This window comes from Dermochelys coriacea, chromosome 1, assembly GCF_009764565.3.
Source record: "Dermochelys coriacea isolate rDerCor1 chromosome 1, rDerCor1.pri.v4, whole genome shotgun sequence".
Taxonomy (NCBI): Eukaryota; Metazoa; Chordata; order Testudines; family Dermochelyidae; genus Dermochelys; species Dermochelys coriacea.
In genome coordinates this window covers 130,254,587-130,271,521 of record NC_050068.2, presented here as the reverse complement: position 1 = coordinate 130,271,521, position 16,935 = coordinate 130,254,587, and the positions used below count along the sequence as shown (strand labels likewise).

Sequence of the window (16,935 nt, the reverse complement as noted above, 5' to 3'; positions counted from 1 at the left end):
TAATCTTGTGTCTTCCATATCCCAGGTGAATGATCAAACTAGTGGACTGACAGTTTGAAGGGAAAGGCCACTTCCTCTTCTATCCAGAAAAATGTTTAGGGAGAAAACTATTCAGTGAATTCATGTCAAATTCATGAATAGTTTCAGGTTGACCAAAACTGCATTTTCAACAAATAAAATATTCACTATGAAAAATTTGACCCAGCTCTAGTCAGCACATAAACTGACTTTTTCCCCAATAGAAATGGATTGATGGTGGACTTACCAATGGCCTCCCTATTCTGCCTGTGGGACGAACAGTCACTGTTTCTCCTTTCAGTGGTCGATTAGATATCTGTCCACAAGACAAAGGACATGTAGATCTCTATATTAAAGTTGCAAAGCAAGACTTATTGGTGAGTGACTTGTTTTTAACTAATTTTGGTGATATTTTTATTTTTGCTAGCTGTTTTATGTGATTGTCAAGAGCAACTAAGATAGTTTGGTACCCAACTCCCATTGACTTTTTATGGGGATTGAGAACCTAATCTTTTTTAGGTGGGTTTAAAAAAATGAAGTGTTGGATTTTCAGTTTATAAAATGTGCTCAATTGGCACATGCACAGTTTGTTAAAAAGGGCTACAAACTCCATACTATAGAGCAATGTTTATCTTTCTCTTTTTTTTTAAAGAAGTTATTCTATCCTAATACAATTCCTCCAGTGAAGGCCTGGGGAAAGATTAGACAGCATGACCTACAACTTCCAAAGTAGAGTAATTATTCCAGAATAAAGTGATTCTTATTCCAGAATTGTGTCCACACAAGGAGCTATTCTGCAGTAGCTATGCCAGTAGGGTTGTCAGCTCTGAGGTACAAAAATCCAAGACATCCAGGATGATTCTGAGCCCACAAAACTGGACAACTGGCAGTGTGTACTGAGCACACTTAGATTTTCCAGGACATCCACCTCAAAAAAGGATGATCATGGGAAAACCTGAACAGGTGGCAATCTTATGCTCGGATGAATTTCCTTTGTACACAAAGCGTAAGGGCCTTCATAGATTCATAGAGTTTAAGGCCAGAAGAAATCACTAGATCATTTGGTCTGACCTGTGTATCACGGGTCATTACATTTCACCCAGTTACCCTTGTATAGAACCCAGTAATTTGGTATGACTAAAGCATAAATTGTCTTTGACTAAAGCATATCTTCCGGAAAGGCATCCAGGCTTGATTTGAAGACCTCAAGAGATGGAAAATCCACCACTTCCCTTGGTATTTAGTTCCAGTGGTTAATCATCCTCACTGTTAACAATGTATGCCTAATTTCGAATTTGAATTTGTCTGACTTCAGCTTCCAACCATTGGTTCTTGTTGTGCCTTACTCCACTAGACTGCAGAGCTCTTTAGTACCCAGTATTTTCTCTCTACATTTATGTGCTGTAATGATGTCACCTCAATCTTAAGCTTGTTTAGTCTGTCACTGTAAGGCATTTTCTCAAGCCATAATAAATTGTGGCTCTTTGCTGAACACATCCTTTTCAAAATGTGGACACAAGAATTGTATGCAGTATTCCAGTATCTCTTGCATCAGTGCTGTGTACAGAGGTAAAACCTGTTTATACATCCAAACCCTTTTTGCCACAGCATGGCACTGGCAGCTAATTTTGAGTTGTTTGTTCTGACACCTATATCCTTTTCATACTCACTGATTTCCAGGACACAGTCCCCAATTCTGTAGGTATAGCCTTGTTCCTGGTTCTTTGTTCCTAGATGTATCACCTTGCATTTGGCTGTATTAAAACACATTTCGTTTGAATGGATGCACTTACCAAGAGATCCAGATTGTTCTATATAATTGCCGTTTCCTCATTATTTACCACCCGGACAATTTTAGTATTATATGCAAATTTTATCCGCGGTGTTTTTATATTTACCTCCAGCTCATCGATGCAATGTTGAATAGTGTCTGGACTAGTGCTTATCCCTGCAGAACTTCCCATTCAACTAGAAACATCCCATTCAACATGAATCCCCCATTGGGAACTATTTTATGAGATGTCAGTTAGCCAGTTCTTAATCCATTTAATGTGTGCTTTATTGATAGTTTGTGGTGCTAATTTTTAATCAGAATGTGGGGCGGTATTAAGTCAAACACATTAAAAGTCGAAATATATTAGGTCTATGCAGTTAACTTTATCAACCAAACTTGTAAGCTCCCCGAAGAATGAAATTAGCTTTGTTTAATAAGACATACTTTCTATAAAACCATGTAGACTGGCATTATTTATATTCCTATCCTTTAATGTTTTATCAATTGAATATCATATCCAATTTTCCATTATTTTGGCTGGGATTTATGTCAAGTTAACTAGCTATAGTTACCTGTCCACTTGCCCTTTGAGTATTGGCACAACATTAGCACTCTTTCAATTTTGTGGAATTTTCCCACTATTCCAAGACTTATTAAAAATTGACATCAGTGGGCCAGAAATCTCCTTAGTCAACTCTTCAGGACTCATGGGTGGAAGTTATCTGGGTCTGCTGATTAAAAAAATATTTATTCCTAGTAGATGTTGTTTGACTAACTTCTTTTGGTACTAATGGGCTGGAAAGTACATCATCCACATCTGAAATGAATACTTCATCGCCTTTCTTTCAAAATATAGGCGAGAAATAGTTATGGAACTTTCCTGCATCATTAACAATTTTACCATCTCCATCTGTTAACAAGGGAATATGGGATAGTATACCATTTAAGGGATTGCTTTTGTTCCTAATATACTGCAAGCCAAACCAGTAAGGGATTTGTCATCGGTTGCCTGTAATGCTTGTGCCTTAAATGCTTTGCTGCTGTGGCTCAGCCTAGATACCTACAGCCTGCAGACAAGCCATGCACTGTGTCTGTGATAAGCAGTTCTGAACCAGCAACTCTAGCTTGTTAAACCCTAGCCTTGGACCATTCAATGGAATAATAAGGTTTGTTTGTTCCTCTAAAGCAGGGGTAGGCAAACATTTTGACCCGAGGGCCACATTGGAGTTGCAAAACTGTATGGAGGGCCTGGTAGGGAAGGGAAGGCAAGGCTGTGCCTCCCCAAAGAGCCTGGCCCTGGCCCCCGCCCCCATCCGACCCCTCCCACTTCCTGCCCCCTGACTGCCCCCCTCAGAACCCCTGACCCATCCAATCCCCCTGTTCCTTGTCCCCTAACCACCCCCTCCTGGGACTCCACCCCCTATCTAACCCCTCCACTCCCTGTCCCCTGACTGTCCCGACCCCATCCACACCCGTGCCCCCTGGCACTCCCACACCTATCCAACCCCGCCTGTTCCCCATCCCCTGACCACCACCCCCCAAGCCTCCACCCCGTCCAATCCCCCAACCCTAGCCTCCTTACCATGCCTCTCAGAGCAGCATGTCTGGCCACTGCGCCACCCGGCCGGAGCCTGCCACACTGCCCTGCAGGAGCACGCAGCCCCAGGGCCCTGTCCGCACGGCACATGGCTTTAAGGGAGGGGGGTCAGCAGGTGAGGGGCCGGTGGCTAGCCTCCCCGGCTGGAAGCTCAAGGGCCAGGCAGGACAGTCCCGCTGGTCGTCATTTGCCCATCTCTGCTCTAAAGAGACAAAATGCACAGTTTTATCTCTTTAACAGGAGCTAGCAATCATTTTGTTACAATGATGGGTTAGTATGATTGAAAGTAAAACAAGTTTATTAACAAAAGGATATCGAATTTTAAGTGAGTTCAGGTACAAGAGATAGTGTTAGAAATGGTTCCAACCAAATAAAAGTGAAAAATGTTTTCTAGTGGTTAACCTACAGTACACAACAAGCTACAGCCTTTGTTCAAGGTAGTTTCAAAGTAGTTTCAGTTTGAACAAAGGCAGTTTCCTTATCAAGCAACCTTCGAGCAAGATGGCTGACCACCCCTCTGGTCAAAATGTCCCACAAGTTTATAGTGCTTGGTTCCTTAGTCATCTTAGAGGTCTTTGCCGTTCTCTTTTATAGTCTAGTGAACTTTAGAAATGGACTCTTCTGAAGGTTACCCCCTCTCCCGCCCGCCCAAAGTAAAGCTCATTCAAGCTGTGAAGAAGGAGACATGGAGTCTGCTAATGAAGAACTTTCCATGATTTCTTCCTCCACTGTTTGCTAAAATGCAAATGACATGTGATTGCTTATTGACTCTGACATCAAGCTGCCCTGTCTGGGAAAAACCTGTTTACTTGTCTGGTAAACACCTTTTGTACATTTTCTTCCTATTTGTATGATCCTTTGGACATTTATCATCATACATACACCACTTAAGAATATTAATTATCAGCATGTTACTAGTTTTCCAATGACATGCCACCTATCATTAATTTAACATTAACGAATTGGGGCACCGTGAGTGGACCAGGCCAGCTGAAACTCACTACCAGATATCAGTGGCCTTCTTGCTTTCTTGCACTGGGATGCTGGTAGGGACACGTCCTTACACTCCTTATTGTCCTTAGCCTTTCCAACCGTTGTTTTTTCCTTGAAGTCTTTAGCTTCCCTTATTAATTATCCATTACTGTTTATTTCCCTTTGTTATATATTTGGGTTTTTTATTTCTAATTGCTTCCTTCACTTTTCTAATGAACCAGGATTGGCTTTCAGCCAAATTTGTATTCTTTCTTGATTATGAAATTATGGCTTTTTCGATATCTAATAAGATCTTCGAGAACTCACAATTTTCATTCAGATTTAAATTTTTTCTCCCAATCCATTTTGCTCATAATATTCCTCATCTTTGGGAAATTAACCCTTTTGAAGCACCAAATATGCCTGGGATTGTCCTCTGTTTGCCCTTTCTTGAATGTAATCATGTCATGATCATTGATCTCTAGGCAAATACCAACTTCTAGTCCAGTGATTGTTTTTCCATCATAATGAGGTCCAAAATAGAGTTAACTCCTTTTGGGTGCAATACTTTTGTGTTAGGAAATTATAATTTTTTAGACACTCTGATATTTTTTTCTGTTGGTTGGTTGAGACTTCCTATATACATTGCTGATATTAAAGTCCCCCATCACAGCACAAATTTTCCTTCCTCATATTAAAGACCGGTGCTTAAAGTAGTAACTGATCCTGCTTTCTGGTTTGATTCAGTGGTCTGTAACAAATCCCCACGAATACACTCTCCTGGGCTTTATTCGTTAGCACATTGATCCATATGCATTCAAGGTCCTATTCTTCTGAGTTACCAATAACTCTAAAACAAGTAATGGTATCTTTAATATCACACCCGAGTTCTTTCACCCATTTTGTCCTTCCTAAACCAGTTATAACCAATGATTTTAACATTCCAGTCATGCAAATCATCCCACTCTGTTTCAGTAGTGCCAATTATATCAAATTTATTCTCACCAATATAAACTTCCAGTTTCTCTTGCTTGTTGTCCAGACTCCTACCATAGAACAGTTGAAAAATGTTGTGTCTTCATATTCTATGTCACATCAGTTGACTTTATTTATGATGCACTGGATTTGAGTTTCTACCACTTTTGCCTCCTCCTCCTTTTTTGCCCTCCTAGCTGGCCCAGTTAGTTTCCAACTGGGAAGATTAGCTCCCTGCTTGTGAGATGCAGGCTGTCTTGTTTGTATAGTCCTCTGTCCCACAGCAATGTGGATCAGTGTTCTACAAATCAAAGCCAGGCATTCAGCTAACAGTTAACTTGCAGTATTTTCTGCTTTTACACTTGTGATGAAAGTGAGGAACTTGAATCTTATGCAGTATGACAAATTCTTTCCTATGCAGATGACCAGCACAAGGCCTTTGCACCACCAAAGGCCTAATTAAGCACTTAAAATAGGTCTTAACTGGGAGTTCAGTGATGTGCTAGTCTTCTGTACAAGAGTGAAATCATCCTGAGATGCAATAAACCAATTGAAAGATTCAGGGACATGGATGAAGTGATGAGAGAGAGATTACTTTGGTAGTGGCATTTTGAACTAATGGAGGTAGGGAGTGCTGAGGACAGACAGGAAAAGTTGCATTATTCAAGGTAAGATGATTAGAATATGGACAAGGTTTTCAGCACTAGGAATGGTTTGGAAAGATGATTTTGTAGGTGAAATTAACATGTATATGCTATCTTTCACACATTTACTTGGCTACTATTTGCACCATGTATCCATATAGAAAATAAGTTGATATTGACCAACTGAGTCATTTAGCTGAGTCTTGGTTGAATAAACAAAGTTTGGTGCCTCATCTGTACATGCTGAAGAGTTTATTTGGAGGCCCTCTGTTTTCTGTGATTCTGCATCTCTGGAATTTGCCACAGAAGTCACTTCCTGCCCCACAATTGTGTTCCAGAATCTCAGATGTCACATAAAACAGTTTCTAGCCCTTAGAGTTAGAGACAACCTTGAAAATGTTAACCAAGTAAACAGATGCAGTGATGTGTGTCTGAATCTGCAGTCAACCTGAAACAATAGTTCTGAGAGTTTTGAACTGCCCTAGTCAACTCAAACAAGCCTCCAGAGGCTTGGTGATTCCATAGTTGCAAAATTTGATTTATTTATTTATTTCAAATAAAAGGTTATTCTATAATTATATTGCACCATTTGTGAAGTGTATAAGACATAATATATATTAAATGAGTTAATCATTTAAACTAATATGTCTAATACCTTATTCATTGTAATTTTATTATTGGATTAAATTACCTACAAATAAAATAGTCTTAGTGAAAGAATCTAAAATGTAAGGAGGGAGAGCAAGCCTATAACCAGACAATCATGACACCATCAGGATGATCTACTGAGGTCTTGAATAGTCTTTAGATTTTGGAAACGTCATTTATCTATCCTAAAAGGGGGTAGGAAAGATGAACAAGAAAAATCAAATACAATAGTTTGTCCTTACAGTTGCCCAACTTAGAATACTTCTCTGTTGCAGTTGTCTGTGGCCAACCTGATAAGACTTAATCAAGCTTTATTCCCACCAAGCCAGAAGAAGATGGAATCACTGTACCAAAATGGATTTGATGATGCTGTATATTTTCTACTAAAGGAAAACTGGTTTGAATAGATTATGTGTATGGAAAATTAACAATGTCTGATAGCTGTCAAAACAAAGTTCATGTATCACTGAGAACCCAAGATATTGCTGCCATGATTTTTGATAATTAAAATACAAAATTCCAGAGGTATTGGATCTGTCAAGAAAATATACAGGTGCTTTGCTAAAATTTGTCAGCATGTCAGAATGGAAAACTGTACTTACATGGTAAAAGGATCTGCTGTTTCAAATAGGTATAATAGTAAAATCTATTAAAATTAAAAGAAGGTCATTTAGGATGTACGGAACAGACTAGTGTATTACTTCATAAACTATCGAAAATGTGATTGTTGACAATCATATGAGATACTCATTCAGGTTGTGTCCTGAAAATGTGCACTGTATCTAGTTCTCTTAAGCTTTGAATAGTTGTGTACTTTCTCTGTTAATCTTATTTTTTTGTGCATAGTAATTGACTGGTTGTAATATTTAGAGCATGAACTCTAATTACAAAGAGACCCTGAGAAACAAAACAATTGAATTGCATTTCTTTAATTATAATACATGTATTTTTTCACCATTAGAACTTTTTGTCCTTTAAATCAGTTCCAGGACTTAAAATCCTGAAATACCCATCTGTTTCAAAATTTAAGAAAATGTTTTTTCTGTAAAATATGTTGGAAAGAAGATTGCACCAGATATTAATTTTATTTATGCAGTGGTTCTTTGTCTACTAAATTTTAATAAACTAATTTATGTTTGGAACTTTGTCGGGTATTTATTTTGTTGTAAATTTCTCAGTACTATGGTGTTATACTTCATTGATCCATTTTGGACAAATGATCGATATTTTTGAAAAAAGTTTGCATAAATGCATGTTTTTCCCCCCCTCACTAAGAGCGTGATCCTGCACCATTGAAGCTAATGGAAGTTTTTCCATTTACTTAAATGTGAGCAGGATGAAGTGCCCAGGGCATAAGAGGGTCCCTAATAACTTTTTAGTGAATAATTTATGGAAATTAAGAAGCAACGTTTTGGAGACCTAATCTGAAATGTTCTGCTGAGATCAATATATATCTCAAATGTTAGTGTTTAGAGATTCTAATCATACATTTCCAACTATAATCTAGTCCAATATCTCTATAATACTATTTCACAGTGCTAATTAAAGAAATCTAAACTGATTTCAGCAAGAGTTCTTTGAAAAGCTCTGACAGTTGTGTTTTTTCAGTAAGATCTACTCCGATAGGATTGGCAGAGACAGAATGCCAGTTCCTGAGGGTCTCAATTCCCATTAGAGTTAATGGGAATTCAGGTAGCTCAATAACTAATAGGTTCAGATTCTGAAGGCTTTTTTGTTGACTTCATTGGGTGAAGGATAAAGCCTTTAGACCCTAATATATTATGAAATGGTCACAAGTCTTTTTATATTTATGTATGCATTTTCAGTAACATTCCTTGTTCTTTAAAAATAAATTTGGCTTGGATCACATGCAGTGATTAGTCTATTTGCACTATAAAGATTAAACTGTAAATTATATAATGTTCAAATGAACAATGGCAAGTATCCTGTGGTCTATGTAATGGAAAATATATAGATGAGAATTTGAAAGCATCTACTACAGTTGTTTATAAACCAAGCCCTAGCAAAGAAAATACTGCACACTCACAGAATTTATGTTGAAACTTAGACTAATTGAGACTGGAGTCTGCAAATAATAAAATAATAACTGGAAGGTGTAAACAAAATGTGATTCGAGTGCTTTTTGTATTGCCCCATTTATAGCACAAAAAATTACTGTAACTAGAGATAAAATGCCATTTCCTTGAACACCAGCTTAAAAATATAAATGTTGCTTATCTGTTCTTTAAAGCAGCAAATTTTGCCGTTCCCAGATGTGGGAAGGTCCCATGGATAGTATTTTAACAGTGTTATGTCATTGACTGATTTAGTTTGTGATCCACTATAACCCCCATATTTTTTTCTTCAATACTCCTTCCTAGACAGTCATTTACCATTTTGTATTTGTGCAGTTGATTATTCCTTCTTAAGTGTAGTACTTTACATTTGTCTTTATGTAATGTAATCATATTTATTTCAGATCACTTCTCCAGTTTGCCAAAGTCATTTTGAAATCTAATCCTGTCCTTCAAAGTGCTTGCAATCCTCCCAGTTCGGTATCATCCTCAAACGTAATAAGTGTACTCTCTCTGCCATTATCCAAATCATATATGAAGATCTTGAATAGAACCCAATCCAGGACAGGTCCCCATGGGATTCCACTTGATATGCCCTTCCAGTTTGACTGTGAACCATTGATAACTACTCTGAGTATGGTTTTCCAGCCAGTGGTGCACCCACTTTAGAGTAGCTTCTTAGCTACATTTCCCTAGTTTATGAGAAGGTCATTTAAGATAGTATCAAAAGCCTTACTAAAGTCGATTTACAGACAACATTTCATTATTACTGTCATCCAAGGTGCCTTCCACCTTTTAAAGTGCACTTTTTCCATTCAAAAATATTTTTGTGACCTTTATGTGCAGAGCAATAGGGCTGAAGTGGGTGAAGCAGAACATTAGAATTTGGCAGGAAACCAGCCGTTACTGAATCATTGAACATTCCAGTTACAATTGCTTTTGATTCACCCTTTGTGTATATCTAGTTAATTGGGTATGAGTTGTTAGCACTTCTGACAACCTTCCTCTGTTACATTTTGACAACATTCCACTGCTTAACCTAGCAGGAATGTAAATTTGTGATCAAATATAGGAGCCAGGAGATTGAGTTCTAGTGACTGGCCCTATTAATTCACTGTATTTCACAACCTCTATTTACTGAAGCCTCACACTGCTCCCTAGGATATAGGCTGCTAATATTCCCTTCCCTCCATTTTTAAACAGATAAATATAACAGGTCACTGGTCCTGGAGCATGTACATATAAAATAAAGTGCCCTGTCTGAAGGCTTTGACTGACTGGGTCAGGTGACCAGGTTCATGTGACTCCTTGAAGGCAGCACTATAAGAGGAAGGTCCTGTTCAGTCAGAGAAGGAGACAGGTTGGGATTTGGAGCTTTTGTCCTCTGTGACCAGGCAGGTGGAAGATCTCCTAAGAGATACATACAGAAAGAAGAGATAGAAGCCTAAATGGGGAGAGCTTTGGAAAAGGCCAAGGAGCAGATCCAGGGTTTCAGCAAGGAATTATAGAGTCTATGAAACATTTGACATGGAGTTGAATTGTTTTGTTAAATAAAGAAAACTCGAGAGACAGAAATTGCTGGGAGCTTTAATTGATATACTGGCCTGTAGTTGGTCTAACAGTTTACAATAAATTTATAATAGATGTTATGTGGCCAAAGTTACACAAAAAAAATTGATAGAACTCGAAATGGGACACAGATCTGAGTTTATAGACCCTTGTTTCAACCAATATGGCATTGTTTAAAATAAGTTATAATAATAACTTGTAATAATATAATAAGTTTCCTGTATTTCATTAAGAGAATGGGGAGCAATTTTCTTTAGCTTTTAAATTTAAATATAGTTTCAAGATAGGATCTGGTTTTACTGAGCAGTAGTTTGTGTCACTTTTAAATCCAGATTTCTCATTACATGTCTGTCTATAATATGTTTCAAACATAGCTCCACAAGCACAAAAGCATTGATTCTCTCCTGTTTTTCTCTCATTTTGTTTTCTTTGTGTTAAGACAAGAGATCATACAAGACCAAAGTGAACTGACTGTAAAGTATTAGACAAATACAAGTTGATTTAATGGCTTCCAGCCTAAGGGACTAGAAAATAAATGTTTAAACAATGGAAGTAAGAAATACAAAAGTAGAAAAGCTATCACTCAGGGGAATACGTACACGTCTTATTATGGTATCTAATCTACAGACTCAGATGGTTTCAGGAGTTTTTCCAGGCATAGACGGCTGCGGGGAGAAGCCATAACAGAATAGAAGAGGGAAACGATTAATGGTTGGTTAGTTGTGGTGCTTAGATTGGGGTGGAGGGCAACAAAAAGTGATGGGAATAGAGAGGAAAGGGAGAGCTGATTTGTGAAGGGCTTTGAAGATGAGGACAATCTAGATGTGACATCATCAAGTACTTGTCAAATATTTTAGTGTGGGAATAGATTGATATTTTAGGAATAGCAGAGGAAATCCTATACTGATCCTGTTGGTGAGGAGGCAGAGAAGGGAGTGAACAGTTGTATTTTCTTTACTAGCCTTTGGGTCAGGAAGGTTATGCAAGTTGCTGAGGGTAATGGAGAACAGAGGCTTTTGGATAGAAGTAGAGAAGTTCAGTTTAGCTATATGGAGTGTAACCAAGTTCCTCCTCTGCCTTGGTGGGTCCTGTGCTTTCTGGTGGGTTTGCTCACCTCAGAGGTTCATGGCAGCCCTCAGTTTGGCTGCTTTTGCTAGGGGCTCAAACCTGCCATTCACTCAGCTAACCTCATCACTGGCCAGCATGGGGGAAATGGAGAACAATCTCCACAGTCTCTGTTGTCCCACCTACTGGGTTGGGGACAGGCCAGATCCCTTTACAGATTAGACCTTCCCCTCTGGTGTGTCTCACAGACCAGGTCAACTCCTGTGTCAGAGAGGGAGTTCAGGAGAACCCAGGCCCGCCCACTACACCAGGTTTCAGCCCACAGCCCTATGGATAGCAGCTGTCTATAACATCTTCAGTATCAGCTGCATGACAGCTACAACTCCCTGGGCTACTTCCCCATGGCCTCCTCCCAACACCTTCTTTATTCTCACCACAGGATCTTCCTCCTGGAGCCTGATAATGCTTGTACTCCTCAGTCCTCCAGCAGCACACCTTCTTACTCCTTGCACATCCCACACTAACTGATGGGAAGTCCTTTTTAAACCAGGAGTCTTGATTAGCTTCCCTGCCATAATTGAGTCTAGTAAGTTCTTAATTAACTCCAGGTATCTTAATTAGCTTGTCTGACTTAATTGGTCCTATCACCTTCCTGACTGCTCTAGGGTAGCCCCTGTCCTGGTCATTTGGGAAAGATTCATAGATTCATAGATACTAAGGTCAGAAGGGACCACTCTGATCATCTAGTCCGACCTCCTGCACAGCGCAGGCCACAGAATGTCACCCACCACTCCTATGAAAAACCTCACCCATGTCTGAGCTATTGAAGTCCTCAAATCATGGTTCAAAACTTCAAGGAGCAGAGAAGCCTCCCTCCAGTCAACCATGCCCCATGCTACAGAGGAAGGTAAAAAAACCTCCAGGGCCTCTCCAATATGCCCTGGAGGAAAACTCCCTCCCGACCCCAAACATGGCAATCAGCCAAACCCTGAGCACATGGGCAAGATTCACCAGCCAGATACCCAGGAAAGAGTTTTCTATAGTAAATCAGATCCCATCCATCTAATATCCCATCTCAGGGGATTTGGCCTATTTACCCTGAATATTTAAAGATCAATTACTTACCAAAATCCCATTATCCCATCATACCATCTCCTCCATAAACTTATCGAGTAGAATCTTAAAACCAGATAGATCTTTTGCCCCCACTGCTTCCCTTGGAAGGTTATTCCAAAACTTCACTCCTCTGATGGTTAAAAACCTTCGTCTGATTTCAAGTCTAAACTTCCTGGTGGCCAGTTTATACCCATTTGTTCTTGTGTCCACATTGGTGCTGAGCTTAAATAATTCCTCTCCCTCTCCTATATTTATCCCTCTGATATATTTATAGAGAGCAATCATATCTCCCCTCAACCTTCTTTTAGTTAGGCTAAACAAGCCAAGCTCCTTAAGTCTCCTTTCATAAGACAAGTTTTCCATTCCTCGGATCATCCTAGTAGCCCTTCTCTGTACCTGCTCCAGTTTGAATTCATCCTTTTTAAACATGAGAGACCAGAACTGCACACAGTATTCTAGGTGAGGTCTCACCAGTGCCTTGTATAACGGTACTAAAACCTCCTTATCCCTACTGGAAATGCCTCTCCTGATGCATCCCAAAACCGCATTAGCTTTTTTCACAGCCATATCACATTGGCAGCTCATAGTCATCCTATGATCAACCAATACTCCAAGGTCCTTTTCCTCTTCCGTTACTTCTAATTGATGCATCCCCAACTTATAACTAAAATTCTTGTTATTAATCCCTAAATGCATAACCTTACACTTCTCACTATTAAATTTCATCCTATTACTATTACTTCAGTTTACAAGGTCATCCAGATCCTCCTGTATAATATCCCGATCCTTCTCCGAATTGGCAATACCTCCCAGCTTTGTATCATCTGCAAACTTTATTAGCACACTCCCACTTTTTGTGCCAAGGTCAGTAACAAAAAGATTAAATAAGATTGGTCCCAAAACCGATCCCTGAGGAACTCCACTGGTAACCTCCCTCCAACCTGACAGTTCGCCTTTCAGTAGGACCCGTTGCAGTCTCCCCTTTAACCAATTCCTTATCCACCTTCTGATGTTCATATTGATCCCCATCTTCTCCAATTTAACTAATAATTCCCCATGTGGCACGGTATCAAATGCCTTACTGAAATCTAGGTAAATTAGATCCACTGCATTTCCTTTATCTAAAAAATCTGTTACTTTTTCAAAAAAGGAGATTAGGTTGGTTTGGCACGATCTACCTTTTGTAAAACCATGTTGTATTTTGTCCCATTTACCATTGACTTCAATGTCCTTAACTAATTTCTCCTTCAAAATTTTTTCCAGGACCTTGCATACTACAGATGTCAAACTAACTGGCCTGTAGTTACCTGGATCACTTTTTTTTCCTTTCTTAAAAATAGGAACTATATTAGCAATTCTCCAATCATTCGGTACTATTCCTGAGTTTACAGATTCATTAAAAATTCTTGCTAATGGGCTTGCAATTTCAGGTGCCCATTCCTTTAATATTCTTGGATGAAGATTATCTGGGCCCCCCCGATTTAGTCCCATTAAGCTGTTTCAGTTTCGCTTCTACCTCTGATATGGTAATATCTACCTCTATATCCTCCTTCCCATTTGTCATGCTACCATTATCCCCAAGATCCTCTTTAGCCTTATTAAAGACTGAGGAAAAGTATTTGTTTAGATATTGGGCCATGCCTAGATTATCTTTAACCTCCACTCCATCCTCAGTGTTAAGCGGCCCCACTTCTTCCTTCTTAGTTTTCTTCTTATTTATATGGCTATAGAACCTTTTACTATTGGTTTTAATTCCCTTTGCAAGGTCCAACTCTACTCGACTTTTAGCCTCTCTGACTTTATCCCTACATCTTCTGACCTCAATTAGGTAGCTTTCCTTGCTGATCCCTCCCATCTTCCACTCACTGTATGCTTTCTGCTTCTTCATAATCACCTCTCTAAGATGCTTGCTCATCCAGCTTGGTCTACAACTCCTTCCTATGAATTTTTTCCCCTTTCTTGGGATACAGGCTTCCGATAGCTTCTGCAGTTTTGATTTAAAGTAATCCCAGGCCTCAACTACCTTTAGATCCATAAGTTCTTCAGTCCAATCCACTTCCCTAACTAATTGCCTTAATTTTTGAAAGTCAGCCCTTTTGAAATCAAAAACCCTAGTTTCAGATTTATTTTTGTTAATCCTTCCATTTAGTTTGAACTGAATTAGCTCATGATCACTTGAGCCAAGATTGTCCCCTACAACCATTTCTTCTATGAGGTCCTCACTACTCACCAAAATTAAATCTAAAATGGCATCCCCTCTAGTCGGTTCAGCAACTACTTGATGAAGGAATCCATCAGCTATCGCATCTAGGAAAATCTGAGCCCTATTATTATTACTAGCACTGGTCCTCCAGTCTATATCTGGGAAGTTAAAGTCTCCCATGATCACGCAGTTTCCATTAGAATTTACTTTATTAAAGACATTAAAAAGGGCTCTATCCATATCCAAATTAGATCCCGGAGGTCTATAGCACACCCCAAGCACTATCGTAGGAGAGGCTTTACTAGTTTTCTTCCCCAATGTAATTTTTGCCCAGACAGACTCTGTCTTATCCATTGCATCGCTTCTTATTTCTTTACATTCTAACTCATCGTTGATATACAATGCTACTCCACCCCCTTTACCTTTGTTTCTGTCTTTCCTAAACAGCACATACCCTTCAATACCTGTAGTCCAGTCATGACTACTATTCCACCATGTTTCTGTTATCCCTATAATATCTGGTTTCACTTCCTGCACCAGTAGCTCTAGTTCCTCCATTTTGTTACCTAGACTCCTCGCATTGGTGTACAAATATCTTAATTTTTGCTGTTTGGCCTCGCTCACATTTTGTACCCTAGTAGGCACAGTCATTCTACAGCCAGTATAACTTATTAGACTAGTATCCACACCGCCCTCGCTCCTTATATACATTCTCCTACCCATGGCTGTATCCTTTCTTACTTCATCTTCTTCCCTCTCAATGCTAAAATCTGGCGTGGAGATTTTCTGGACATCTCCCATCCATCTCCCCCCAGTTCCTAGTTTAAAGCTCTCTTTATCAGTTGTGCCAGCCTCAATCCTAGAAGTCTATTTCCTTCCCTACTCAGATGAAGTCCATCTCGAGAGAACTGACCTCTGTCCGTGAATGCCTCCCAGTGGCCATACATCCCAAAGCCCTCCTTATAGCACCACTGCCTAAGCCATCTCTTGACAGTCATAATCTTGTCACACCTTTGTTGCCCTTCTCTAGGATCCCGCTAAAGATCACCTGAGCCTCAATTTCCTTAAGCGTCTTCCCCAGCCTAGCATAGTCTCCCTTGATACTTTCCAGCGAGAATCTGGCTGTATCATTTGTTCCCACATGAAGGATAATTAGGGGATTCTTTCCCGCTCCCTTTAGGATTCTTTTCAACCTCAGGTCTACATCCTGTATCTTAGCACCCGGAAGACAGCACACCCTTCTATTCTCTGGATCAGCTCTAGTTACAGGCCTGTCTATTCTTCTCAATAAAGAGTCCCCGATCACATAGACCTGCCTTTTCCTGGTGACAGTGCTCTTCTCCAGTCTCTCCCCTGTTCCCTCTGGCTGCAAGTTCTTTCCATTCCTATTTTCCCTTACAATTCTCTTCAACCCATCCTGAGAAGAGAAGAGAAACCTCTTCCTCCAGTAGCCAGTGTGATTTCCTTCGACCAGACTCCTGCTGCCCTCTAGGCGGAAGGGAGGTAGGGGGCTGCTGCTGCTGCTAGGCCCTGGGATTTTGCTGCTACTGCTACTGCTGCTGCTGCTCCAGCTACTCCCCTCCCCGCCTCTGCTACCTGCTGGCTGGCTGGTGGGTCCCCCAATTGCTGCTGCTTCTGCTGCAGCCCCTTGGGGGGGCGTGTTCCCCAGAGGAAGGGAGTGAGGGACCCCTGTCCCAGCCCCAGCTGTTGCTGCTGCTGTGGGCCCTACCACCACCAATCACCTGCGAAGGGTCCCTCCTACCTGGCCACTGGACTGTCTGCTGGAGCAGCTGCTGTATTTGCTGCCTGGGAGCTGCTGGAGCCTTGAGGAGGAGGAAGAAGAGGATTGTTTGCTGCTGGGGGAGTGTGCAGAGACTCTGCAGACCACCGTGGAGGGGTCCTTCTAAGACTGAGTAACTTTCAAACTGTGTTTTTGTGGTGGGGGTGTAGACTGTGTCTGTGGGGACGCCCCGTTCTTGGATAAACACCTGGCGACCGTGATGGCCTCTCTGTGTGGAGAGGCCGCAGCTGGCCTATTGGCATTTTAATAACAGCTTGCTGGAAGATGTGGGCTTCATGATGTCCTTCCGGGAGTTCTGGCTGGCCTGGCAAGGGCAGAGGTGCGCCTTTGCTTCAGTGTGGCAGTTGTGGGATGTGGGGAAGGTGTTCTCCCGGCTCTTCTGCTGTGACTACACCCGAGGTGCCAGCCAGTGGAGAGATGCAGCAATAGAGCAGTTGGAATGGGAGGTCTTAGAGCTGGAGAGGCATCTGGCCACCAT

At 40.5% G+C, this 16,935-nt stretch overlaps 1 protein-coding gene across 6 annotated transcripts in view; it reads left to right on the top strand.

Moving 5' to 3' along the window:
* Window positions 1-7,770, top strand: part of PNPLA4 (patatin like phospholipase domain containing 4) — a 42,322-nt gene extending 34,552 nt beyond the window's left edge. For 4 of the 6 annotated variants that reach the window (XM_038381023.2, XM_043500029.1, XM_043500004.1 and 1 more), the window contains 2 exons: window positions 243-395; window positions 6,904-7,770. In XM_038381023.2, coding sequence (XP_038236951.1) covers window positions 243-395; window positions 6,904-7,035 — 285 coding nt within the window. In that variant the 3' untranslated portion in view covers window positions 7,036-7,770. Of the gene's footprint in view, window positions 1-242; window positions 396-787; window positions 1,169-1,195; window positions 1,255-6,903 lie in introns of those variants that run through there. The other 2 variants (XM_043499922.1, XM_043499888.1) reach the window with 2 other exon arrangements.
* Window positions 7,771-16,935: the final 9,165 nt, after the last annotated feature.